At 48.9% G+C, this 26248-nt stretch overlaps 1 protein-coding gene across 2 annotated transcripts; it reads left to right on the plus strand.

The window, feature by feature from the left end:
* Positions 1-9329: 9329 nt before the first annotated feature.
* Positions 9330-18596, plus strand: DUSP26 (dual specificity phosphatase 26). Of its 2 annotated transcripts, none has more exons than XM_038384878.2 (4): positions 9330-9511; positions 13162-13412; positions 15874-16088; positions 17894-18596. In XM_038384878.2, the coding sequence occupies exons 2-4, from the start codon at positions 13234-13236 to the stop codon at positions 18091-18093; spliced, it is 594 nt and encodes a 197-aa protein (XP_038240806.1). In that variant the 5' UTR covers positions 9330-9511; positions 13162-13233; the 3' UTR covers positions 18094-18596. The 2 variants fall into 2 exon arrangements, with proteins under 2 accessions (XP_038240806.1, XP_043358930.1); XM_043502995.1 differs by lacking the exon at positions 9330-9511 and adding an exon at positions 11917-11953 and having other exon boundaries at positions 17894-18585.
* The last annotated feature ends 7652 nt before the right edge of the window (positions 18597-26248 follow it).

Below are 26248 nucleotides of genomic sequence, written 5' to 3' on the forward strand. Positions count from 1 at the left end.
CTCTCTGCTTCAGCCCCACAGCTGGGGGTGGTTGGGCCTTCTAATTAAGCCCCTGGGATCACTGATTAGCCCTTATGTTGCCAGATCATCAGGGAGGCTGAAGGTCAACTGTTAAGTCATGGGCCAGGCTGAGCCCAGCTTGCCTCAAAGGGCCAGCCAGCCAGCCTCTGACATCATGTTCTCTGCCACACCATTACAGAGGAAAACACACAAGGGGAGGAGAGACATTTTGTCACATTCGAAAGTGTTTCCCAGTCTTACCCTTTCCAGCTCCAATGCAGTCATGAGGTGATCACGAAGAGATGGATATTGGTATGCAGAGTGTCCACCTCGCTCCATTCTGCTGGCTAGCAGTCTGCTGCTAAAAGAGAAACACACAGATAAATTCAAACCTTTAGAACACAGTACCTAGCACAATGGGGTCCTGCTCCATGACCAGGGCTCCTCTGATAATAGTAATAAATACATAACCTTTTCCTTCCTCCAGCAGTTTCCAGCTTGGGCCCACTACATGCTTTGCAACATTCCTTCATGAAGTAAGGCAGGTCAGAAGAGGAAGAATGGTGACTGGTTAGAGTGTTAGCCCGGGGCTTAGGAGAATGGGGGTGGGGGGCATAGCCCTACTTGGCTACAGATTTCCAGTGTGACCTTAGGCCAATCACTTAGCCCCTCTCTGTACAGTAAGAATAACTGCACTTCCCTACCTGACAGAGGTGTTGTGAGGATAAAAATGTTAAAAGTTGTGATGCGCTGAGCTGCTATAGTGATGGAAGCCTTATCTGTATCTACGCTGTGTTCTCTTCTTCATTTGACAGACGGGAATGAATGTGATTTGCCAGGTCATAATTCTTTTGGTATTAAAAGACGTTATTTGTATTACAAGAGATCCCGTCCAAGGACTGGGTCCCCATTGTGCTGGGGAAGTGACAATTCCCCACCTCAGAGAGCTTAGGGGGAGCTGAGGCACGGAGAGGCAAAGTGACTTGATACAGGTCGCATAGTGAGTCAGTGGCAGAGCTCAGAAACCTAACCCGATCTCCCAGCTGCCTCCCCTGCCAAGCTGCTCTTCTTTTCCATCACATGAATTGGGAAACTCTTGGTGTCACTGCTTACACTGAGTCACATGGACACTTGTCCCCTCTCAGGCCTGTGTACTCCTGCCTGACGACACCTCTCTCCTGCATCTACTTATGCATTTGCCCCCCAGCCCAGGGAATTCTGAAACCAGTTAGAAAGTGATAGAATACTACATCCCTCTGGGTCCCCCTGATTACTTCCCAGAGGCACTGCAAACAACGCTCAAGCTTCCAAGCATGTCACTTGCCCCCCAGATAACCTCTGCCACCTTCCTTTCCTCTGTGGTCCCAATGGATCAACAGAGGTAGGCAGCTGCCCGGTGCTGCTGGCTCACTGGCAGGGTCTGATTGCTACTAAGATGTATCTGATGTTTACAAGCGACTTTGCAAGGGAATCCATAGGCATAAGGGTCTGCAAACAGGGCATTAAGCTGTCGCTCGATTCACCTGCTCTGCTCTATGGCAAACAAGTACAGCATCCATCAGTCATTTCTCTTCCATTTACACACACACACACACACACACGCCCAGGGAAAACAAAGCCTTTTGCTGACCTATATCTGCAAAATAATGATAATAAAGGTTCAGAGTAGCAGCCGTGTTAGTCTGTATTCGCAAAAAGCAAGGAGTACTTGTGGCACCTTAGAGACTAACAAATTTATTAGAGCATAAGCTTTCGTGAGCTACAGCTCACTTCATCGGATGCATTACAATGCATGCAATGCATGCAATGCATCCGATAAGTGAGCTGTAGCTCACGAAAGCTTATGCTCTAATAAATTTGTAGTCTCTAAGGTGCCACAAGTACTCCTTTTCTTTTTAATGATAATAAAATGTACCTTATGGGTGACATCCCCTCTCCTTAAGTAACTATGGGGACCTGCTTTTTTGAGCACTGGACTCATTCCTCTGAATCTTTTGCCTGAATAAACATTTTCCACTGTTACTAACCAATTTGATGTGAAAAGTGGGAGGCTGAAATGCAACCTTCCTCCCTCTCTGGGTCCTACAGAGAAGCTGGATGGGAACAGATCTCATGGCCCTGAGCTGGAAAGTCCAGACATAGTCACATAGAGTTTGGGTGGTGGTCACCTCTCCCTTGTTATGAATGCAGTAGATAAACTCATGTGGCAGAATATTCATTGGACTTACCCAGCTGTGGCATTGCCTGACCCCTAGGGCCTATGTACAGCCCCCTCTTCAAAGAGTGCCTGCTTCCCACACCTGCCTTTGACTGTCACATGCAGACAGCAGGTGGTTCAGAGTTCCATCAACTATCGGTCATTCAGTCTCTCTACAGACAAGAGTCTACCACACTGGGGCCATCCTGCTCACTCCCTCGGATATCTCTAGGCAGGGGTCCCATCCTACAGAGCCTCTTGTATTTTCTATCTGCCCTTCTGGTGCACCCTGTAAGAGAGACCCAGTTGAAATGCTTCTACCAGGTCATATTCATGCTGCTTTCTTACCCCATACCATCCCCCCTTCCCACACCCTATGAGCTTCCTCCTTTTGTGCACTTGCTTCTCAGTTAAGCCACCCACCTGCGGTCACAAGAGTGAGATGCCTGCAAGCAGCATGGAAACTTTTTTAAAACGCCATATAGAGGCTCAATTAAGTATAACAAAAAAAACAGCAAAAGGACCAAAAAAATGTTTACCATGGCTAAGCAACAGACTAAAAGAGGTGGCTGGAGGTAAAAAGGCATCCCTTTAAAAATAGGAAGTCAAATCCTACTGAGGAAAATAGAAAGGGGCACAAACTCTCTGGCTTAGTGAGGTGGCAAAATTTCCAGATGATACAAAATTATCAAGATAGTTAAGTCCAGAGGAGACTGCAAAGAGTTACAAGGGTTCTCACAAAACTGGGTGACTGGGCAACAACATGGCAGATGAAATTCAATATTGATAAATGTAAAGTAGTGCCCCTTGGAAAATATGATCCAACTATACATACAAAATTATGGGGTCTAAATTAGCTGTTAACACTCAAGAAAGAGATCTTGGAGTCATTGCGGATAGTTTTCTGAAAACAACTGTCCTCAATGCGCCGCGGCAGTCAAAAAGAGAACAAAATGTTAGGAATCATTAGGAAAGGGATTATAATAAACAGTTAATATCATAATGCCACGATATATATCTATAGATATAGCCACAACTTTGATTATTGCATGCAGTTCTGGTCACCCCATCTTAAATAAGATATATTACAACTGGAAAGGTACAAAAAGGGCAACAAAAATTATTAGGGGTATGGAAGGATTCCATCTAAGGAGAGATTTAAAGACAGGACTGTTCAGTTTAGAAAAGAGATGACTAACAGGGATATGATAGAGGTCTATAAAATCATGAATGATATGGAGAAAGTGAATACGGAGATGTTATTTACCCCTTCACGTAACACAAGAATCAGGAATCACCCAATGAAATAATAGGCAGCAGGTTCAAAACACACAGAAGGAAGTACTTCTTCACCCAACGCCAGAGTCAACCTGTGGAACTCATTGCCCCGGGGATGTTGTGAAGACCAAAATATAAACTGGGCTCAAAAAAGAATTCACTCAGTTCATGGAGGATAGGTCCATCAATGGAATTTAGCCAAGAAGGTCAGGGACGCAACCCCATGCTTGGCGTGTCCCTAAGCCTCTGATTGCTAGAAGCTGGGTCTGGGCGAGAGGGGATGGATCACTCAATAATTGCCCTATTCTGTTTGTTCCCCCTGACGCATCTGACACTGGCAACTGTCAGAGGACAGGATACTGGGCTAGATGGATCATTGATCTGACCCAGTGTGGCCATCCTTATGTTCTTATGCAGTGGCTTTAACCTTACCCTGCTGCACTGCAGCCATTTATACCCTCTCCAGTACAATCTCTCTTTCTGCCGGCCTCCTTCTGTGATCGGTCTATTGGATGGCAGATGTTCAATGAAACATGTAAATCCTCCCTTGTTTATGAGCGAATATAATAAACTCTGGCTACTGCGCTTTCCAGGTGGCTGTTGGATGCGCTGTGTTTAGTGCATAATACCCAGTGATGATCTCTGATCTTTAAAATAGGGCTGTGAGATCTGCATGCATCTGGAGTCCAAAGCAGGGAAGCGGCCAGCTCTAACACTCCTTAGACACTGCTATTTATTTCCTTGTGTTACATTTTCTGTTTTACTGCAGTCAAGACAATGCACATGATGTGATTTATGTATAACCAGAGCAGCCCCCAGTGGCTGCATCCATGAACTCCTTCACCAAGCTGCCTGTTGCCTTTGTCTCTCTTGCAAGCTCTGTGAGGCTGTCTCCCTAGCCCTGGCATTGAGCCCAGCACAGGGAGGGTGTGCCAGGGGCGGCTTGCACCTTGCTATTGTGAAATGCTGGGGGCTTATTTGGCCTCCAGAGCAGATTAAAGCAGCCCTTGTGCCCTGACTGCAATAGTCCCTCTGGGCATGGGAGTACCTGCAAATAGCTAAGGCTGGCCACCCCTTCTAAATCCTGCAACACCCTCCCCCCCCAGCATGTTGCTGGCATGCACTCTGCACCAGGGGCTCTTGCCGGGAAGAGAGTATAGAGTCAACTATGCCAGACCCCTCCCCTGATGATATTCTCCATGGGGCGTCATACGGCTGCTTGCCACCCCTGTTTCTCATGCAAAGGGGCCACAGGCAGGGATGAACTCTTCCCTCTCTCTCTCTTTTACATTGTCCAGAATGACCTAAGGTATCCAAGAGTCCACGCTGGATTCTTGACACAGCATTTGACTAGGCCAGGGGTTCCTCTCCCATGTCTCCTCTCTGGGCCGGTTGTAGGAATAGAGGCATTCATATACCGATTCATCCCTGGTGTAGCTCATGTCAACGTTGATGAAATTACGTCAGCCGAGAATTACCGGTAATTTAGTCCGTTGTGGCTGAACGTCATCTCAACAAGGCCGCAGACTGGTAGGTGAGATTGGCTTTTGTGACACCTGGATTCTGTGAGCTCCGTACACCTGCCATCTCCCCACCTTGTATCAAGAGAGGGGGATTAAGGAGCGGAAGTAACTCCTATTCCATGAGGCATGCAAAGGTGGCTGGTACGGGCCAGATCCTCAACTGGGGTAAATCAACCATCCAGTCCTGAATGCAAGAGTCACCACAAGATCCAAACAGTGCCCATGTTTCCACTGAGACTGCAGACATATGCCGAGCTGCTCCTGATCTTTGAAAGAGACAAGCTTCATAAGAAATGCACTGAGCCACTCAGCAAGTAGAAACTCCAGCCGGGAAGGAGGGAACAAATCACTTTCTGCTCCAGGACCAGTGTTTAGGGAGAAGTGTTGGGATTGGCGGGGGGTTAGATATATGCACATAGCTCCATTTTTCATATCTGAGCGACTTCCCTTAACTTAATCAGGGGATGGCTTGTTGACATTTTACTCTATGTGGCTGCCCAGGCATTTCAAAGTGCCTGAAATTTCATTATGTGAAAGGCAGTCACTGACTCTGCTACAGAGTTTGGCTACTTTTCAAAGCATTTCCATTATTATTATTGGAGTAGAAACATGCAGAATGAAAATCCTCCCGTTAAATGACCAGTAAGTGCCCTATAGGCAGCACCTAAGCCAAAACATTTATCCACCTAATTTTATTTCTCAAGATTTTTTTTATTCAGATTTACACATGAGTAATAGGCATTAGAAGCATTTCTTTTTCAATGTGAATTGTGTGTGGTGAACAGTCCTTCACTGGTGGCCCAGGAAGCAGATACCTCTGTTTATCCACATTAAAGGTTACTACACAGGCAGTGGAAATGCAATCTTCCCCTTTACCCTGCCTGGCCAATGACACTCTCTGCCATGACACTTCCAGGAATAAGTGGGGAGTTCAGTCTCTATTGTGTTAGGTAGAGTCACAGTCCTTATTCTTGAGGTGGCACTTTTTTCAACAAAACAACGACAGACAAAACATGCGGTTTCCACAAACTTGAGTTCCAGTCTTGTCTCCCTCATTTACCATGAATCATATTTTTCTCATATTTCATGTAGCATGTAGAGATGGATTAAATATTGCAAGTAAATATATTACCATCTCCAGGTCCGTAATATTCTTCACTTCTCTGCTGAGGACTACCAGCAAGGGGGGCAGATGTATTATGGACTCCTGTCCACTAGGTACACCCTCCTATGTAGTTATACAGTCCCAATCACCATAGTAGCTAAGAGCCTTCCAAATATCAACAAATCCATCTTCCAGTATGCAGTAATACTATCTCCATTATACAGATGGGGGACTGAGGCACACAGAGAGACTAAGGGGCAGATATTTAAAGGTATCTAGGTGCCTAACTCCTGTGGATTTCAACTGATTTCAGTGTGAGTGAGGCACCTAAAGATCTTTAAAAATTTGGTCCTAAATGACTTGCCCAAGATCACACAGCGAGTCAGTTGCAGAGCTAGGGACCAAACATAGCTCTCCTGTCTGCTGCCATAGCCACAAAATTACGTATCCCTTCCCATCAGTTCATTTCACATAAGTCACCAGATAACATCCAGATGGCAAAAGCTTTTGATTACTGCTGCCCCAAACCAGTGACCTATATGCAAAGACCCCTATAGCCCATCAGCATTCCCTGGAGTCATGGATCATCGTTGCGGGGCCATAGGTATGCAGAGTATTTTACCACCATGCCAGGTCCTCGCTGCAAAAGTCTGTCTCCTATTTAAGTGATGATAACAAGCAGTGAGGGCAAGAGAGGGAGGGAGAAGAAAGGCTATAGTGCAATGGTTCTCAACCCATGGTTCTCAAGCCACTTGCAGCCCAAACAGCACAGCACAGCGATGGCCCATGTGACATCCTCAGGGCCATACAGGTAGTATTTGTATTGTGTGCATGCAGCCCACATAACACACAGAGAGCTGCAGATGTGTGGGGCTTCAATGGGGGCCAAAGGGAAGGATCAGCAACCATCTCTTTCCTTCTGTTGCCTCGAGCTGCTAGCAGCTGGCTGGTTTTCCTACAGACAGAGGGCCCTGGATACCCAATCCCAGGAGGCAGTGAGGCTGTTCTTGGAGGGGCAGAATTGCTTCTGATGCCTCCAGTAGATGGTGGTGGCAGGCTGTGCCTCTCTTCCCCATCCCTGGAACTGGCTGCAGCAGTATAGTTATCAAAGGTATTACACACGTTCTCGCTCCCTCAGTGAGCACTGTGTGGGTACCAGCTAGTTAACACAGGATCTCGTCAGATCCTCCTCGGCAGGCTACTCTAGCTACCATTTCAGAGGCGCCCTGGGGATAATTATGCAGCAGATTGATTCAGCAAAACCAGGAAACAAACATTAATGAGGGATGGGGCTGAAGCCTCTCTAAAGGATGTGATAAGTCCTAACCAGCAAAAAGAGGCTGGTGGTTTCCCCAAGAACCCACAGCTCCCTGGGAGCATCTTGGACCCAAACTCTTGCCCTTGTGCATGTGGTCTTCTGTAGAAATCAGTGGAACTGCATGCAAGGTATCCTTTCAGACATACGGCCAAGCTTCCTCCTGCCTTGCAGCCTTCTGTCCTCACTGTGATCACTGCGTTTTAAAGTGAGATGTTAAAACAGTGCTGGCACTCCTGTCAGGGAACCCTGACTTTGCACCAGAAATGCCAAGCCTGATCTTGGACCTTTGGTACCATCAAACTTGACCTCCTGGCCAGTGCTGGCCACCCAGCTGGAAGGTGGATCTGGTTCCCTGCTGTGTTTCTCTAGTTTTATGCTAGTGTAACAGACCCTCTTGTGAAAGGCAAAGACCAATTTCCTGGGGTGCCAGTGAAAGATGGGCAAGGAAAGAAAAGAACAAAAAGATGGAGATGATGGCCCAAGCTGCCTTCATTCAGGTTCACTCAGTGACTTTTGCCTTCACTTGCCCTTGAGTACCTATAGCCTCTGTTTACCTTCCCATAGCCCTCCCATGATGGGTATCAGCCCAATACCTCCTGCTGTAACCCAGTAAGATGGGGGTAGGCTGTATCAGCTAGCTAGGGGGCAGACTTTCAGGAGAGCCCAGCATGCTGGGTGCATATTGGATGTTGAGCTCTGTTGGAAATCTGCTCACAAGGGTACAATAGGAGTTGCTGGGTGCTGAGGTTGTTGAGAAATCTGGTCTCACATGCAGATGTGTCCCGCACACTGTGACCGCATTCAACATGCATCTTGCATGCTACTACAGCTGAGACTCACACCAGGTCTCTGTGAGTTATCAGCAGCAGCTCTCTCAGGTGAACTGAAAGGACGATGCACCACCTACATTGAGATGGTTGGAGCTGTGCTGACTTCTTGCTCTGGGCAATCATTTCTCAGGCACCATTCCTAAAGGCTCATGCTTCAGGGTTTAAACTGGCCACCTGCAGGAATCAGGAAGGGATTTTTCCCCCTAGTGTATTCTGGAGAGGTTTTGTTGTTGTTTTTTTAATCTTCTTGCTCTGAAGCATCAGGGATAACCACAGCTAGAGATGGGACATAGAACAGGGAGGGACAGGGCTCTAAGGTGGCACCAAGCATTCTCTTTCTCAGGTGCTTGGCTGGCTGGTTCTTGCTCACATGCTCAGGGTCTAACTGACTGCCATAGGTGATGTTGGGAAGAAATTTTCCCCCACATCAAGTTGGCAGTGACCTAATGGGTTTTTGCCTTCCTCTGCAGCCTGGGGGAGCCAGGGTTTTTTGAGTATTAAAAGGTTTGAGTATTTGAGTATTCTCACTTAACCATTTTCTGACATTGCAGGGGCCTCCGGCACTGGTGCACCTTGGTCCCGTCTATTCTCTGCCTGCAGCACATCACAGTCTAGTCTCCTATGGGCTGTCATATTTTGATCTCATTTCAGTTGTTGGGTTTAACGTGCAGGTGCTGGGTGGCACTGGTGGTCTGTGATATACGGGTCAGACTGGATGATCTGGCGGTCCCTTCTGGCCTTAAACTCTGTGACTCTATTCCCAATTATTATTACTATTCATAATCATAACTAGCTCTTAGATGGAGCTTTTCATCAGTAGAATAGTCTTTCTTTCCTTTTTTATTTCCTGTAGCTAGCTGTGTATTGCGGGGAGATGGAGCAGGGGTCTGTTCATATTCTTGTGGCTGTGCATGTGTATTTCCATGCATAGGAACATGTGTGTGTGTGTGTGTGTGTGTGTGTGTGTGTGTTTATATGTATGACTGTGTTGCGTACACCTACACGTGTGTGTTTGCATAGGATGTTCCGTGTTTGTATCAATCTCCCTCTGCTTTCTCTCCCCCCCCCCGCACCCACCCACACGATGATATAAACAAACCTGCCTCTGGACATGTCATGGCTTAAAATAGATGTTGATATATCAGCCTTTCTACAGCAGCAGCCGCGGCAGCAACAAGAGCTGCAGCAGTAGGAAGACATGGCCGACTGGATCTGACTAGAAAACTCACCCTGAGCGAAGAAATCACAGCCTGCACAAAGGTACAGTAACAGGGATGGGTGTCTCCCTCCTGCCTCCCATCTGTCTGTCTTTCTGTCTCTTTGCTGAGCATGTGGGGTTGGGCAGCCTGCCCGGGTGCGATAACGTCTATGCAGAGCAGCCATGTGTGTAGGCAGGGTCTGTCTGTCTATCTGTCTCTCTCCTCCCTCCAAGCGCAGCGTGAGAATGGCAGGGGTGGCAGAGGCAGCCATGTACCTGTGAGCAAGAGTCGCTGCATGCAGTAGCTCACCCTGCATTTTAATACAGGAATGGGCCACACCTCCCATGTAGCAATGGCGCTTTGGGGATTTGCTCTGGGGTCTTGTATATCAGGTGGCAATTGGTGATATTTACCAGCTAGCGCCCAATGCACATCAGCACCCAGTGGGTGTTGGGGGCAGAAGATGAGGGTCAGATACATCTGTGAGGCCTATTGAGTTATATGCCAGAGTGGCTCTGTCCCACAGATTCTCAGGCTTGTCTCCACTGCAATCAAAGGTGGGTTTGCAGCTCAGGCAGGCATGTCCCTGCTAGCTTTAATCTAGCGAATGCAGCTAAAACTAGCAGTGCAGACGCAGAAGCCCAGATGCAGTATTTCCAACTTCGAGAGATCAAAAATCAGGAGTCGGGGCTGCCAAAATCATGAGATTGGCCCCAAAGTCATGACATTTTTGAAAAAGATGTTTTTTTTAAATCAGTCTCTTGATGTCTGAATTCCCCCTGCCCATCATCAGGCATGTGCATGCGACCATTAGTGTCACCCCTCCCCAATGTGTACTGGAGAAGGTGATTTTGGCCCCTGCTGCAGGAGAGCTCACCCCCACATCTGCCCGTCTCCTGCCCAACAATTAATCCTGTCCCCCAGACCCCCATCGGTTCTGTCCCCACCCAACCCCACTCATTTCAGCCCCCCCAATTTAGTCCCCAGCCCCCATCTTCTGCACCCCATCATTTCAGCCCCTCTGCCCCATCAACCCCCCACTGCCTTCAATTCACCCTCCCAGCACCACCTCATCTGATCAGAACCCACCATCAATACAGGCCTCCCACCCCACCAGCCCCCCTCCTCACTTCAGGCCTCCTGCAGCCCCCAGCCTCCCCTCTGCTCCTTAGGGTTCTTCACCCTCCCTAGCCCTGGGGCGCTGCAGTGGGGTCCCCTCTCCCACTTCCCAGGCCAGCAGGGGAGCAGCCGCCTGGAGCTGATCGCTGGAATCCTGGCTGCGCCTGGGGCAGCTGATGGGATTTCTAAATAAAATTAAGCCTCACTTTTAGAACTGTCAAATGTCAGGAATTTTTTTTTTCAATGATTCAATTGCTTATTTGAGATTTAGCCCTGCCCCCTTCTATTTGTCTCAGATGAAGTTTCTCTTCCCTGCTGGGTGTAACCCTTCTGTCTCTTCGCCCTACTTGATAGCTTGATGGCTCTGTTTATCTGATATGTAAATGAATTCTCATTGTCTTTCAAAGTACTTTGGAAGTAGCTGGCCAGTGGAGAAATCACATTCCTTTGTTGAAGGTGGGGATAACTCCTGTTGGACTGGAAACACATTTTAAGAATGTGGCAGGGCGGGAAAAAAAAATCCTGACATTTGAGAGTTCTATCGCCAGATCACGAGTGAGGCTTCATTCTACTCAGAAATCGCGACTCTCCCAGTCTATTCATGGGAGTTGGCACGTCTGCAGGTATACAAACCCACCCGGAACACTGGATAGGTACTTACATGTGCAGCCTGCACCAGGGTCTGTGCTGTCGAGTCTTTGCTGCTATTTTTAGCCATGCTAGCTAGATTAAAGCTAGTGCAGGTATGTCTACCTGAACTGCAATCACACCTCCAGTTACAGTGTAGGCATGCCCTTAGCCAGCCATGGATCTGCTTGTAGCCTTATATTAAGGGGCACGGTATGGGCCAGGCTTGGATGGACCCAGGCTGAACGGCCTGCTGCAGCATGAGCGGGCAGACACCCCATGGCATGGTGCTGCTGCTGATCCCAGCTGTGGTGTGCTGCCCACGGGCTTACCAGGTATTTATTCCTGGAGCCAGCAGGCCAAACATTCAGCAGAGTGCAGGAGACATAGAGCCAACTCTGGACCACGGTATACGCAGCTGCAGCTCCTGTTACTGTCTGTGGCAGCTGCACCCAGTCATACCAGGGCTGATGGGGAACCCCTGGCTCCAGAAAAGTCTATTCCATGCCCTGCACAACCATGTCCAAGGCAGCATCCAAAATACCCTGCAGAGAATAAACTGTAGGGAGAGGTCGGTAGGGAGGGAAGTACTTAGCAGGTCTCTTTAGATCCCGTCCAAATTCTGCCGTGCCCTCATGACGTTTCCATCCTCTGTGCACGATCAGGTAAGTGTCTAGGGGTTTCCTCCTTCGGCACCCCCGGCTGCTGGCCATTGCTGAGGCGCGTGCGGCGCCGCTGATGGGAACGGAGCTGAGAGGTGACACTTTGGATGGGTTCCCAAATGCTTGGAGGCAGCTCCAGGCGACAACTGAGACAACCCATCAGCAGCAGCAGCAGCAGTCAGCTGGCTGCAGTGAGGAGGAAGGCAGCAAAGAAGAGACATGTGCCCAAGGCTGAGGCTTTGTTACGGGGGCCGGGTACATCCCCCATGTGGGTGGGAGTGGGACTGTCGCAGGAGGCGTGTCGTAGGCTTGAGGAAGTCACATCTGGGAGTCAGGCCGCTTGGGTTCTGTTGCTTACCAATAAAAGTCTCCTGCCCCACGATTAATGCCTCCCACCCCAAACCCAGAGCAGCCTCCAAGCTTTTCAAATGCAGCGGGGGGGGGGGGTTGCTGCGCCAAGAGAGGTTAAGACCGCCTCTCCCTCCCGTTAGGCTGTTTGTACTGGTACACGACAGGCTGATGCCCAATGAGACCCCCACGTGACACCGGATGAAATCCGCCACCTGCTTCTCCTCCCAGCCCCAGAGCCTGGCACCAGGCCCAGAGTCTTCACTGCCTGCCAGCTCCTCCAGTCCTAGGTTGACACTGTCAGCTCTTGAGTTGGCATCGTGACCCTGGCAGCCAATACCCTCTAGGCAGTTCAGAGGGAAGGCGACAGCTGAGCTACTCTGTCATCCCATAAACAGAAAACCCTGGGTACTCTGGACCTGCCAGTGTGGCACTGATCCAGCAGAGCAGAGCTGGAACGTTGCCCCTTCCCCATGAAAGGGGTGCACAAGTGGGCTAAAGGCTTTGGTGACCCCACTTCCTCCTTTACTTGGTTCATAGTGCTCTGGCCCCATTAAACTCTCCCCAAATGCTCCACCTTCCAGGAGGGAAGCCTATGATGTACTGCCCCCTCCTGACGTTGGGAACCCGTGGGCGGAGAGGGCTCTACACCCGCAGCTAGTTGTTCACATAGTCAGGTTGCTGGGAGGATCTGCAGGGCTGCTTTGAACTTTTGTGAGGTATTCTGATGCTCGACCAACACACCCCAGTTCCAGTGGAGCCAGGAGTCTCAGCCCAAAGCTGCTTGACCTGGATCTCCCGCGCAGGAAGAAGTAGCTGGATTTTTGTGTGTGTGTGTCAGGGCAGCGGGGCGGGGCGGGGGGGGAATTCTCTGAGCTGATCGCTTATCACTTGGGGAAGGGCTTGGCAATACTCCCATGCCAGGGTCACCTAATGGCATCTCCACTACTTACAGGACGGGACTGTGGGTGACGGCAGCAGCAGCGTTATCGCCCACAGGGATGCATCGTGGGTCTCGGGAGCTCCAATGGCTTTTATGTCCAGGTTCTCCAGAAGCAACTCCAGGTCACCCAGCCGGGGGTCTCAGGAAGACGCCAGCAACCACCCCATCCTCAGTGTCTTTGAGCTGGAGAGGCTGCTGTACACGGGGAAGACAGCCTGTAACCATGCAGATGAGGTCTGGCCAGGACTCTACCTGGGAGACCAGTAAGTGCAGGCCCAGGGTCATGAGGGAGAGCGGGAATTGGTGGGGATGGGAAGGAAGAGGGAAAGGAACATGGTAGCATAGTTGTGGGAGGGGGCACGGACTGGGGAGGAGGAGAATGCAGCGCCACTGTGTGTGTGTGCGCGTGCGTGCATGCGTGCAGTATTCCCAATGCCAAGTATTCAGGCAGCCCGCCCCCCACCCCGCGAAATTGGGGGCTCTTTCTATTGACCTTCTGGCTTCTGAGCCTGTGCCAGCACATTCAGGTCACGTTTTCAAGCTTTTCTCTGCTGTCACAAGGGCTAGAAACTTACTTTTTGCATTCATGAAAGCAGGGATTCCCCAGTAATAAATTGATTCCAGGAGCCAGGGCTACAAGAAAAACAACGTGTGTGTGTGTGTCCCCATCCTTTCCATTTGTGTTAGTGGCACTCAAAAATGGCCCCTGAGGGTAAAGGTATCCATGTGAACAGACCCATCACACACAAACTGGACACAGCAAGCACCCTAGTTTGCAGCAAGGGAGATTTAGCTCGGATATTAGGAAAAACGTTCTCTAAGGCTGTAATACTCAAACTGAGACTCGGGAGCCACAAGTGTCTTCTGCGGCTCTTTGCAGCGCATGATAGTAAAACACTGGGCAATTTAATTATTAACCAGTCTAAATTATTAACTCATCAGGATGCTTTTACTATGTTATTAACCTACTGTAGTTGATAAAATAATTATACTTGGTCAGAATATCCAAGAAAATATATATAGTAAACGAAACAATGAATTCACACGACTGTGGCTCTTTTGGGTAATATTGATCACCAATTTGGCTCCTGAAACACTGACGTCTGAGTATCACTGTCTAAGGACAGGAGGACTTGTGGCACCTTAGAGACTAACAAATTTATTTGAGCATAAGCTTTTGTGAGCTACAGCTCACTTCATCGGATGCATTCAGTGGAAAAAACAGTGGGGAGATTTATATACACAGAGAACATGAAACAAAGGGTGTTACCATACACACTGTAACGAGAGTGATCAGGTAAGGTGAGCTATTACCAGCAGGAGAGTTGAGCCGGGGGGGAGGGAACCTTTTGTAGTGATAATCAAGGTAGGCCATTTCCAGCAGTTGACAAGAACGTCTGAGGAACAGCGGAAGGGGGGTCCGGGGGGGGGAATATACATGGGGAAATAGTTTTACTTTGTGTAATGACCCATCCACTCCCTGTCTTTATTCAAGCCTAAGTTAAGTGTATCCAGTTTGCAAATTAATTCCAATTCAGCAGTCTCTCGTTGGAGTCTGTTTTTGAAGTTTTTTTGTTGAAGAATTGCCACTTTTAGGTCAGTAATCAAGTGACCAAAGAGATTGAAGTGTTCTCCGACTGGTTTTTGAATGTTAGAATTCTTGACGTCTGATTTGTGTCCATTCATTCTTTTACATAGAGACTGTCCAGTTTGGCCAATGTACATGGCAGAGGGGCATTGCTGGCACATGATGGCATATATCACATTGGTAGATGTGCAGGTGAACGAGCCTCTGATAGCGTGGCTGATGTGATTAGGCCCTATGATGGTGTCTCCTGAATAGATTTGTGGACACTGTTGGCAACGGGCTTTGTTGCAAGGATAGGTTCCTGGGTTAGTGGTTCTGTTAAGTACTGGAACAGGTTATCTATGGAAGTTGTGGAATCCCCATCACTGGAGTTTTTAAGAACAGGTTGGACAAACAGCTGTCAGGGATGGTCTAGGTTTACTTGGTCCTGCCTCAACATGGCGGGGCTGGACTAGATGGTTTCTTGAGGTCCCTTCCAACCTGACATTTCTATGATTCTTTGTTCAAGAGATCTGGGAAACCGGCGGTACAAGACTAAGCAGCACTGGCAGAGCTGTAAAGGGGTAAGGGGAACCCAGACTGGTATAGCAGGGGGGCTGTGGGTCAGGATTGAGGCCCATTGGCAGGAGCTGCATGGGGAGCCCCAGGCTAGAATCTCTTGGGAGTGAGAGAGAAATGTGTGTTGCTAGGTTGGGAATAACAGATTTTCTTATTTTTTAGTGTACCCACCAGATGACTTAAGTGATCACTCTCCTTACAGTGTGTATGATAAACCCATTGTTTCATGTTCTCTGTGTGTGTGTATATAAATCTCTACTCTGTTTTTTCCACCAAATGCATCCGATGAAGTGAGCTGTAGCTCACGAAAGCTTATGCTCTAATAAATTTGTTAGTCTCTAAGGTGCCACAAGTACTCCTTTTCCACCAGATGACTGCCTCTCCTCACCCCCACCCCCTTCTTCTGGCCTGTTCCCTCCAAGCCAAAAATCCATGCTGGCCTGGCCCAAGTAGCTCTCTCCTCCCAAGTACCAGTTCTAGCAGATAATACTTGCACAGTCCACTGCCAAGAAGCGCCCCCTGTTCAGCTGCCGCCACATAAGCTCCCCCATTTTAACCCTTTGCTCCCTTCTCTGCAGAGATATAGCAGCCAATCGGAGTGAGCTGGCCCGCCTGCGCATCACCCACATCCTCAATGCCTCGCACAGCAAGTGGAGAGGGGGTGCTGAGTACTATGAAGGCACCGGCATCCGCTACCTAGGCATTGAGGCCCACGACTCGCCCAGCTTCGACATGAGTCCCTACTTCTACCCCTCAGCTGACTTCATCCACCAGGCGCTGAGCGAGAGAGGAGGTGAGGGGCAGAGGAGGGGTTGGAGGAGAGGGAGCAGGGGCTGAAATGAGGAGCAAGAGGAGAGGCTGTGTCCAAAACCCTCATCTCTAGTCACCTTCTTTCCTTATAAACAAGCCACCCATGGTTCTGTACTGGAAGCAGTGGAGATACCATTAGCAAGACATGGGGATCCTCACTCCCACCTCCAGAGCCCTCCCCCATGTGATTGGCTCAGAGAAACCTCCCAAATCCAGCCACTTCTTGAGTCTGCAAAACTTCCACCATAACACCAAGTGTCACCAAGTTGGACCAGCACAATAGTCCTTCTAGCTCAGTATCTGGCCTCCTGCTGCACCAGAACAGAGCCACCTCCATCTATGCTGGGATCAGATAGATTAGAGCAATGGTCCAGCTAGCCCACTATCCCAGCAGCCACCATTCTGGAAGAGACCCAGACCCAATTATGGGCCATGGCCTGGCCCTTTCATGCCAACCTGGTGGAACAAATAGGCCAGATCTGAGGTGGATCTCTTCCTCTCACAACACGGGGAATTCCTATGGTGCTGGAAGGTGTAAGAAAACCCTGGCATAAGGGTATGCCGGGGTGGGGGTGGATCTAGAGCAGGAGGGGGTGGATCTGGAGTCCCCAGACGAGACCAGGATTCAGGAAGTGCATAGGGGGTACAGGCATCTTTGGCCTCCCGCACTGAGGAGGTGCAGCTCATGGTCTGGCTCACAGGGACCATAGAGTAGGGCAGGTTGAAAATTTTGCTCTCAAAACGTTGTTCAAAGGAAGATTGGGTTTTTGACTAAACTACATTTTTCACTCAAACGAAAGTATCTGCTTTCCATGCAAAGCTTGGATTTTTCACTGAAAAAAACCCAAACCAAAACGTTTTTGATTTTCAACCCAAAACGGAACTATTTAGCCATACACTGGAATACTTTGATTGGAAATGCTGCTTCAGAGCCTCATGGGAGTTGTAGTTCAATGGCCTTGTTCCCATTCTCCTAGTTGGAGCTGGGCTCCCTAGTCAGACATCATCTCCCATGATTCACTGTGGCTGTGGGACTCCCATGATGCATCACCTCTCCTGCCCAAAATGAGAGACTGTGGGGCTGTTATGCTTATAAGAAGCACAACAGTGAATCCTGGCAGATGTCATCTGACCGGTCCACCCAGCTTAAAGAGGGAAATGAGGGCATGAACCACTCAAACTACCGCTCCCACAAGGCACCACAGCAGCATTTCTGAATCAAAATAATTCAGATTTTGATTTTTAAATGAAAAGTCCAAGGGAACCCGCCTCCCCTGCCATTGCGTGACCATCCGTCCCATCGAGCCCTGTTTCCTAACTTCTGCACTGGAGTGATCATCACTCACACTGTTGTAGGACTGGTTTCAGAGTAGCAGCCGTGTTAGTCTGTATTCGCAAAAAGAAAAGGAGTACTTGGGGCACCTTAGAGACTAACAAATGCATCCGATGAAGTGAGCTGTAGCTCACGAAAGCTTATGCTCAAATAAATTTGTTAGTCTCTAAGGTGCCCCAAGTACTCCTTTTCTTTTTGCGAATACAGACTAACACGGCTGCTACTCTGAAATTTATTTGAGCATAAGCTTTCGTGAACTACAGCTCACTTCAATGCCTCCGATGAAGTGAGCTGTAGCTCACGAAAGCTTATGATCAAATAAATTTGTTAGTCTCTAAGGTGCCACAAGTACTCCTTTTCTTGTTGTAGGACTGTTTCCTGGACTTCCGTAACCCCGTGCAGTGGGGCCTTGGGGCTATAGCCCCGCTGTGACACAGCTCCCCTTCTCCCCACAGGAAGGATCCTCGTCCACTGTGCCATTGGGGTGAGCCGTTCGGCCACCTTGGTCCTCGCCTACCTCATGATCCGCCACTGTATGACCCTGGTGGAAGCCATAAAGACAGTCAAGGACCACCGCGGCATCATCCCCAACAGGGGCTTCCTGCACCAGCTGGTCTCCCTGGACAACTCCCTGAGGCTGAAGCGGCGAGCATGAGTGGGCAGGGGAGGGGGCATTGTTCAGCGTCCAGCACTCAGCCCAGCCCTACTGCCAGCTGAGCAGCAGACATAGGGCTTTCATCATAGGGCAGGTGCTTGGCAGGCGCAACTGGGCTTCCTTGGGTCCTCAAGGAGTGGAAGCTATTCAGAGGGGCCCCCAATCTGCAGCTCTGTAATCTGTGGAAGCCTAACATGCAGCCTCCTTCCAGGCTGCAAGACTTAGAGGTGCACCCCTCAAGGACTATTATCCCATGTCTCGGGCTTCTCTCCCCCCCACCCTGCTGGCTCTGGAAAGCCCAAATGGGTTGGTTCTGCCAGCGGGCACACCCATGCAGCAAGCCAGCCCTGCCTGTCATTCCTGCGAGATCCAAATTGCGTGCATTTCTTGGTGGCAATGAGAATTAGGCATGGCCTATGGTGTTGTAGACTTGGGGTGCCCTCAATGTAAAACATTTACCTGTAAGAATAAAGTTACTGCAGAGGGAAAACATCTGCCCCTCCGCTTCTGTGTTTTGGAGCATCTTTGCCCAGACCACAAAGGAGGATGAGAGATAGGGTCTAGATAGACTGTGTGTATTCAGAGATCACATCCCACCAACGAGCTGAAATGCTGCTGCCTCTTCGCTGGTAGCTGCCTGGGCAATATACTGATATATTGTCTATGGGGCAGTCAAAGGTCCAATCGCCCAATGCTTAAAGAGATCTGAAAAAAGTGTGTGTGTGTGTGTGTGTGTGCATGTAAGACAGTGATTAAAGTGCAGCCCTCAGCAACCCTGCTCAGATTAGGGGTTTTTTGGGGGGGCAGTCTGCAAACCCCCTTGTGACCCTTCCCCTTTTAAGCATTGCAATCAGCTCTTCATGATCCTCTCCCAGCCCCTTTGCTGAGGTCGGGTTTGTGAGAAGGAAGCAAATCCCACCTGCCTACAGGCATCTACCTGACAAGATGAGGTGGGCTGGGAGAGGGAGTTTTGTCTCCCTCCTTATTTCTGCAGTGAGGGATATAAGAAGTGTGCTAAGTGGCCCCTCCAGCCCTTCTCCTCACCAGGACATGGGGCCCTCAACACAGAACTACTGCAGGGAACGAACCAGCAAAGCACCAAGAAACTGAAACCCTAGGGGTGGGCCTGGAACCAAATGCTTGGAAGAGGTGGGATCCTAATCCAATGGCAATAGCAAGGTTACCCAGCACCTCCCAGGGACAGGCTCCATCTTTGAAGTTTGGGTTCATTTCTAGAACAGTGTTTATACATGGGCTTTGGAGGGAGGGGTTTGAGTGCAATGAGCTTTGAGGGGTGTCCGCCCCGTTTCTGGTGAGGGGCAGGTGGCCATATCTAAAAAAGTCTACTGACATCAGGGAAGTCACTAGCTAGTCTGCAGAGCAGCAGACTCTGGGCCACGGAGCCTGAGCTCCGCTTTGCCACAGGCAGATCAAAACCAGCCCCACCTCTGCCATATTCCCAGAATTGCTTCCAGCTGCATTCATTGCCACCCTGCTAAAAGTTTCCCTGCATAAATAACAAGACTCAGGGAAAAAGAAAAGGAGTACTTGTGGCACCTTAGAGACTAACAAATTTATTAGAGCATAAGCTTTCGTGAGCTACATCCGATGAAGTGAGCTGTAGCTCACAAAAGCTTATGCTCTAATAAATTTGTTAGTCTCTAAGGTACCACAAGTACTCCTTTTCTTTTTGCGAATACAGACTAACACGGCTGCTACTCTAAAAGACTCAGGGAGCCATACTACCAATGACCCCAAGGGAGCAGAATACAATCAAAGAGTAATCCTCCCTTGCCAGCATTTCAGGTGGCTTCACTGTGACACAGTTTTCCATCCCTGCAGGAACACGTTTGAAATTCAGCTCTCGAGATAACTAGGCTCCGCAGCTGGGCCCACCTATCTCCCACTATTACTAACTTGAAGCTTCAGATCCCCGTGCTGCAAAGGAACTGCTCCCCACCCCTCCCACTTTTAGGATTTATGGGTGGGGAGTGGTCCCAAGCAAAGGTGGGTGTACAGTCCTCTCCAGCTCCAAATTTCCCCTCTAGTTCTATGCTCCACCCAGAGGTATTCTCCGGGATGCTGCCAGCAGAGCTGGTGCCTTGGCCTAGGAATACCTGCTTGAGGTTCCAGCACAGCACCACTGGCCAGGTGCATTATCAGAGCGGTTCTCCTTATGCGGAAGCATCAGGTATCGGCCATTTCTGCAGACTGGGCTGGAGGGGTCCGGTGGCCTGATCTGTCTTGCCAAATCCTGGATGGCTGGGCCGGCCAAGTAGGGGGCTGTCTGTAAACTACGTAATGCATTAGGGGGCAGATGGGTCCCTAATTTGGCATGTTTGTTTTAGTGTTACAAAATGATACAAGGATAACATTTGGGTCTCGATAATCACCCAAAAATGTGTCATGTAATGGATGGACCAGTTCTATGGAGGCAGAAAGTAAAAGAGAAAGTCTTTCCCAACTGAAGGGAGAAGGCAGGTAACAAACCAGTGAGATAAAAGGCCTGAGACCCACAATCTACAGTGGAGCTGCCGGGGAGAACCAGCCCCAGGATATAATACAATACAATGGATTAGAACACAATACAAAGAAATGCTTAACCCACTGCCATGAATTGTATCAACCACCAGATGGTGATGTTGCTCTCTGCCAGAAGAAGCCAGGCCACAGAAACCAGGACCAGCAAAAGTTAGCTTCCCTGATAAGTATGCAGAGACAAAAGTCTCCTTTTAACCCCCAGGAGCGGGCTGTACCCCTAAACATGCTGAAGGCCCACGTGGCAGCTACAGCAGCTCTGAGAGCTTCAGGAGTCTGGGAAGGTCAAGGAGGGGTGTTTTGGGGCTGCTCTCCAAAGCACCCAAATTGGGTATGCCTGGCACATCCCAGGGGAGGATGTCAGTGCTGGTTCTGCTGCAGTCAGAACTCTCTGGCTGCTGGTACTATGCGAGGGTAGCTCATATATCCACTAAGGAATCTCCTGCTTGGTTTGACTTGAGCCAGGCAACCAAGACAGACTATTACCGGTACCTAAAGGACTCACAGAGTCCTCACCCTTCATAGCTCGGCATGTCTACACAACATTTTGGGGGCAAGCCTCCACGCTGGGTCGACAGACTCACAGGTTGGCACAGTCAGATCTTGACTTGACAGACTTGGGCTAGCTGGAGACTAAGTGAAAAGCAGCCCCTTCTTACCCCTCATCTCTGATCCCTGTAGGTCTCTAGTTCACACTTGCTCAGCCTTTGAACCATGCTTATACTGAAGCCTTTAGAACTATGGGCCTCTGTCCTAGCTCCTTAGAGAGCAGCCTTCTGGGGTTCATCTAAGCAACTCAGGCTGGTCCCATCTGCAGCAGTTTTCCACTCTGCCCCCAACGGTCACAGGGGGGCACACAAGAACAAATTTCCAAAGAGTCAGACAGGATTCAGAGTTAAGTTATGTGCAGTTTTTCTTACCCCAGTGCACTTGATCTGGAATTGTGGAAGTGGCCATGGTTGCCAGAAGCTTTACTGGGGTGCAGGGCCTGTTCCTTCATGTCTGGGGTGAGCTCCCTTCTCCCAATGGCTGCCAAAGGGGGAGGGGAGTGGTTTCAACCTATAACTAGAAATGAGGTCAAGCTGCAAGTTTTGGGTCCAGATTCCCAGCACCATTCAAGTCCCCAAGCCATATAACATGTGACCATTCTAACCATATTTTGTGGGGTTGATCAAAGCTAACACTCAAAACAACCCCCATAGGTCAGGTAAGTCATGTGCTGGGAACCAGTCCGTTTGCATAGCTCCCAGTCAGAGCTGTCTGGGGGCTGGGATAGCCTTCCTACCCACACGTATACAAGTCGGAGCTAGGGTGCTGCACAAACCTGGGTGTAGGAGTGGGGAAACTTGCACGAAGGGGTATGAAGCAGAGAACAGGGAGGTGGGACCCCACCTGATAACTGCAGAGGGTGCTCTGCACCCCGACTAGGCTTTCATCCTAGGACACCTGCCTCTGAAACCACATGCCTCTAGGGCCTGAACTAAAGTGTCAGGACCAGATAGTAACAGCCACTAACAGGGAACAAAGACATAGTTGGCCAATGTGTTACATGAGAATCGGGCCTAAGGTATTGTAAGTTGGGTGCCCAAGAATGGAGGACCCTGAAAACAGTGGAGGGTTTTGAAAACTCTCTGTGCCTCAGTTTCCCCATTATTTAAAATGGAGATGATCATACTTACCTGCCTCTGTAAAGAGCTCTGAGATCTATGGCTGAAAAGCACTATCACAGGGCTAATTAGCAGTGGCTATATTATGATCCACAGACAAGTCACAGTTCAGAGCTGAATTGAACTGGCCTCATAATGCTTTCGGGGGTTGTTGTCCATCTGCTCCTAATATAGCTCCATTCTTCTTCCACTTCCTGACACACTAGCTGGCTGGGCAGCTCTGTGTATTTAGAACTTGGTTCTTGTAAAAATATGTTGTTAAGGGCTCTGATAGGCATACAACTGTGATTTGCTCTGTTTGGATGGTAGCCAGGTCGTCTGGGACTCCATAACACACCTGGCCCAGTGTCTTGGCAGGGCTGAGGGCCCAGGCAAGCAGTGGGCTGGCAGGGTGCCCATCAGGCTTCCAGGGAAACATTGAGAAATGCTTTTTTCCCCCTTTGTCAATGAAAGGGATGTTTATGAGAGGTGCGGGACTGGAGGAGGGCTAGGAATTGTGGCAAACCCTCCTTAAAAAGGAGTCTGGAAAGGGAGTATTGTATCCTACTCCACAGGGCTCATGTTATAGTCTCTATATTCATAGAATATCAGGGTTGGAAGAGACCTCAGGAGGTCATCTAGTCCTACCCCCTGCTCAAAGCAGGACCAATCCCCAATTTTTGCTGCAGATCCCTAAATGGCCCCCGTCAAGGATTGAACTCACAACCCTGGGTTAAGCAGGCCAATGCTCAAACCAGTGAGCTATCCCTCCCCACAAGGCATGGTAGGACAACACATAAGAATTGCCCAGAAAAGGGACTGAGACTATGAACAATAGCGGTGGCTCCGGGCTGCAAACTCAGGATTCTGGGTAACAGAGAATGTTGTGCTGGAGCCAGGCGGGGCTCCAGAGGCTCCTGGGTAATGGAGACTGTAGTCGAACAGGACTCTGGCGATGTTCTGAAAAGTCCTTGCCTGATTTTGTAACTTCACCGCACGTGTTGTGGGCCCTGCTGGTGTGTGGCTCCCATTGTGAGTCCTGCTGCTAATTAAGCCTTTAACTGTGGGCACAGCCATTGTTTGATAAAGCTAGGATCATAGAATCATAGAAGATTAGGGTTGGAAGAGATCTCAGGAGGTCATCCAGTCCAACTCCTGCTCAAAGCAGGACCAACATCAACTAAATCATCCCAGCCAGGGCTTTATCAAGCTGGGCCTTAAAAACCTCTAAGGATGGAGATTCCACCACCTCCCTAGGTAACCCATTCCAGTGTTTCACCACCCTCCTAGTGGAACAATGTTTCCTAATATCCAACCTAGACCTCCCCCACTGCAACTTGAGACCATTACTCCTTTTTTGTCATCTGGTAACACTGAGAACAGCTGAGCTCCATCCTCTTTGGAACCCCGCTTCAGGTAGTTGAGGCTACTATCAAATTCCCCCCACCCCCCGCCCCGACGCTTCTCTTCTGCAGACTAAACAAGCCCAGTTCCCTCAGCTTCTCCACATAAGTCATGTGCCCGAGCCCCCTGATCATTTTTCTTGCCCTCTGCTGGACTCTCCAATTTGTCCACATCCTTTCTGTAGGATCGGGAGGTGTAGGACACAGGGAAAATTTGTATGATGGCTGATCAGCAAATTAATTCAGTGGGTGAATCACAGATACAGCTGTGATGGTTGGCTAGTGCAGTGACAGGAGACAGGCCTGAGGACAAAGGGTATGCTCGGATTTTCAGCTGGTGGAAAGACAGAGAGGCCTGCTAAGCACGACAAAGGACAGGGTCAATGTGGGAGCATCAGCAGCATTACTTCATCTGTTCTGCTCTCCTGTGTTAGGGACTTGGGGATAGTTTGGTCCCTGGTGTAAGTTAGAGCAGTCCTAACTTGCAGCAGGGAACAGCTGCCTCCCTCCCTCCCCCAGGAATGCCCCTGGTACCTGGGGCTCCTGCAAGAGATGGCATAGATCCAGTTACAATGACTGCCAAGGACATAATTGGGGGAACTCCCCGGGGGAACCATATAGTGGCTTCCTTTACCTTAGCTCTGCCAGCCTGAGGTGGCCATGGGTCAATGGAGGAAGCAGATTGTGAGTTATTTTGATGCTGAGCCCCTGTAGCTTCCTACAGGTCATAGGCGTGTTGCCCAAATGCCTTCCAGAGGAATAGGTTTGAGGGATGGTGCAGCAAGAAGGCCCATTGCTGAGCCTTGTCTGCAAATCTCTCTATAGCCTGGGGAACTTTTGCCACTCCAGGAGAGGAGGTGTGGCTCTGCTGGGTGACTACTAGCCTTTCTAAGGTATGGAACGTATCAAGCTATGAGCAGATGTGGTTCCTCTAAACCCCTAGTGGTACCCGGAGCAACTGACCTCTTAGAATCGCTGCCTGACGGTGACTGATCTGAGAGCCAGGACTGTACAATATAAAAGACAGGAGCCCAAACATAATGACACAAGGAAAGTCATGAGGGGCAGAAACGGGAAACTCTGATATTATCATTGCAGTAGCACCTAGACGCCCCACTCAGGGATCAACGTTGTGCAGAGCATTGTACCCATATACTGAACTGACAGTCCCTGCTCCAAATAACGTCCAGTCTAAGGAATTCTTCTCTTTTGCATTAAAAAACACTTGATGTCATCTTAGTTTCATGAGCCAGCATTTCTGGGGTTGCTAATTTAGAGCAGAGAAGCTGAGATAATACCCGGTGAGTGTGAGATGGGGAGGGAAATTTGGGTCTGAAATTGACAGTTGAGAAAGATGATTCATTGCTTTGGGTAAGCACTCTCTCTCTCTCTCACACACACACACACACACAAGCTTGGGGAACTGGACATGGGCTACAAAACCTTTCAAGGGTAGGGCATGAGTACAAATTCAACTGACTAGTAGCAAGCAAGTGATGTTAGTATTGCCTTTTTGATAGCCTATATTAAATGTATTTGGCAGGTCTCTAGGCTTGTCTACAGGCAGAGTTGAACCAGTTTAACTTGTAGTATGTTGTTAAACTAGTGGAAAAGGCTATGTGACATTCTTATTTCAGTTTAAATTGGACTTATTTCAGTTTAATTTAAGTCAATTACAAACAGGTTTAAGCTAAATCTAAATAAGACCCTCTTAAACTGACATTGGAGTGTCCACACTATAGGTTTGCATTGGTTTAGCTAAACTGGTTAAATTAATCGGATACAAGTTTCTGTGCAGACAAGGCTGGGGCCTCAGTGAATGGCTACCATTTAGGGCTGAAAGACTAATTTATATACTGACTTCTGCATATTTTTCTGTTTACAAATTATCCAGGAGCAGTTTACAATTGCCTCAGATTGATTTACTATTGAAAATTATTCCCTAAATAATTTTTCAAATGGGCCCACCATAGGCAAACTGATGAGGTTCAGAGATCCACAAACTGAGCTTTGCTGGTTAGTATGATTAGACGCATAGATCACATGGCATTGTGTCTTTCCCTGATTGGATGAGTGTAACTATTAAAACCAGGTTTCTGTTGCTGAGATTCATGTTGACAAATACGTCAAATTTGGTTTGCACAGATTATTCTCTGCTACTCTCTTAAAGCCACTTATTTCCAGGATCATTCCGGCCAGTAAGCATGTTTGCTGGAATATCAGCAAAAGAAAACACTAACAGATGTGAACACCACCACAGCCAATTCATTATAAATGGAGATGGGTGGATTTTTTTTTTTAAGGTATTCATCCACCACTACTGTAAAACCATACCATAAAACCATAAGGAAATAGAGAGAAAGGAACATAGGAACTTGCAGACTGGATCAAACCTATTGTCCACCTAGCCCATTATCCTGTCTCCAGTAATGGCTGGTACCAACTGATCAGAGGGCAGGACAAAAACCCCATAGTGGATTATTGTGGCATATGAGTCTTTTCCTATCCACCATCAGTTAGAGATTGGATTACTCCCTGAAGCATGACGTTCACAGTTCACGTCCTTTC

Source organism: Dermochelys coriacea, chromosome 26, assembly GCF_009764565.3.
Source record: "Dermochelys coriacea isolate rDerCor1 chromosome 26, rDerCor1.pri.v4, whole genome shotgun sequence".
Taxonomy (NCBI): Eukaryota; Metazoa; Chordata; order Testudines; family Dermochelyidae; genus Dermochelys; species Dermochelys coriacea.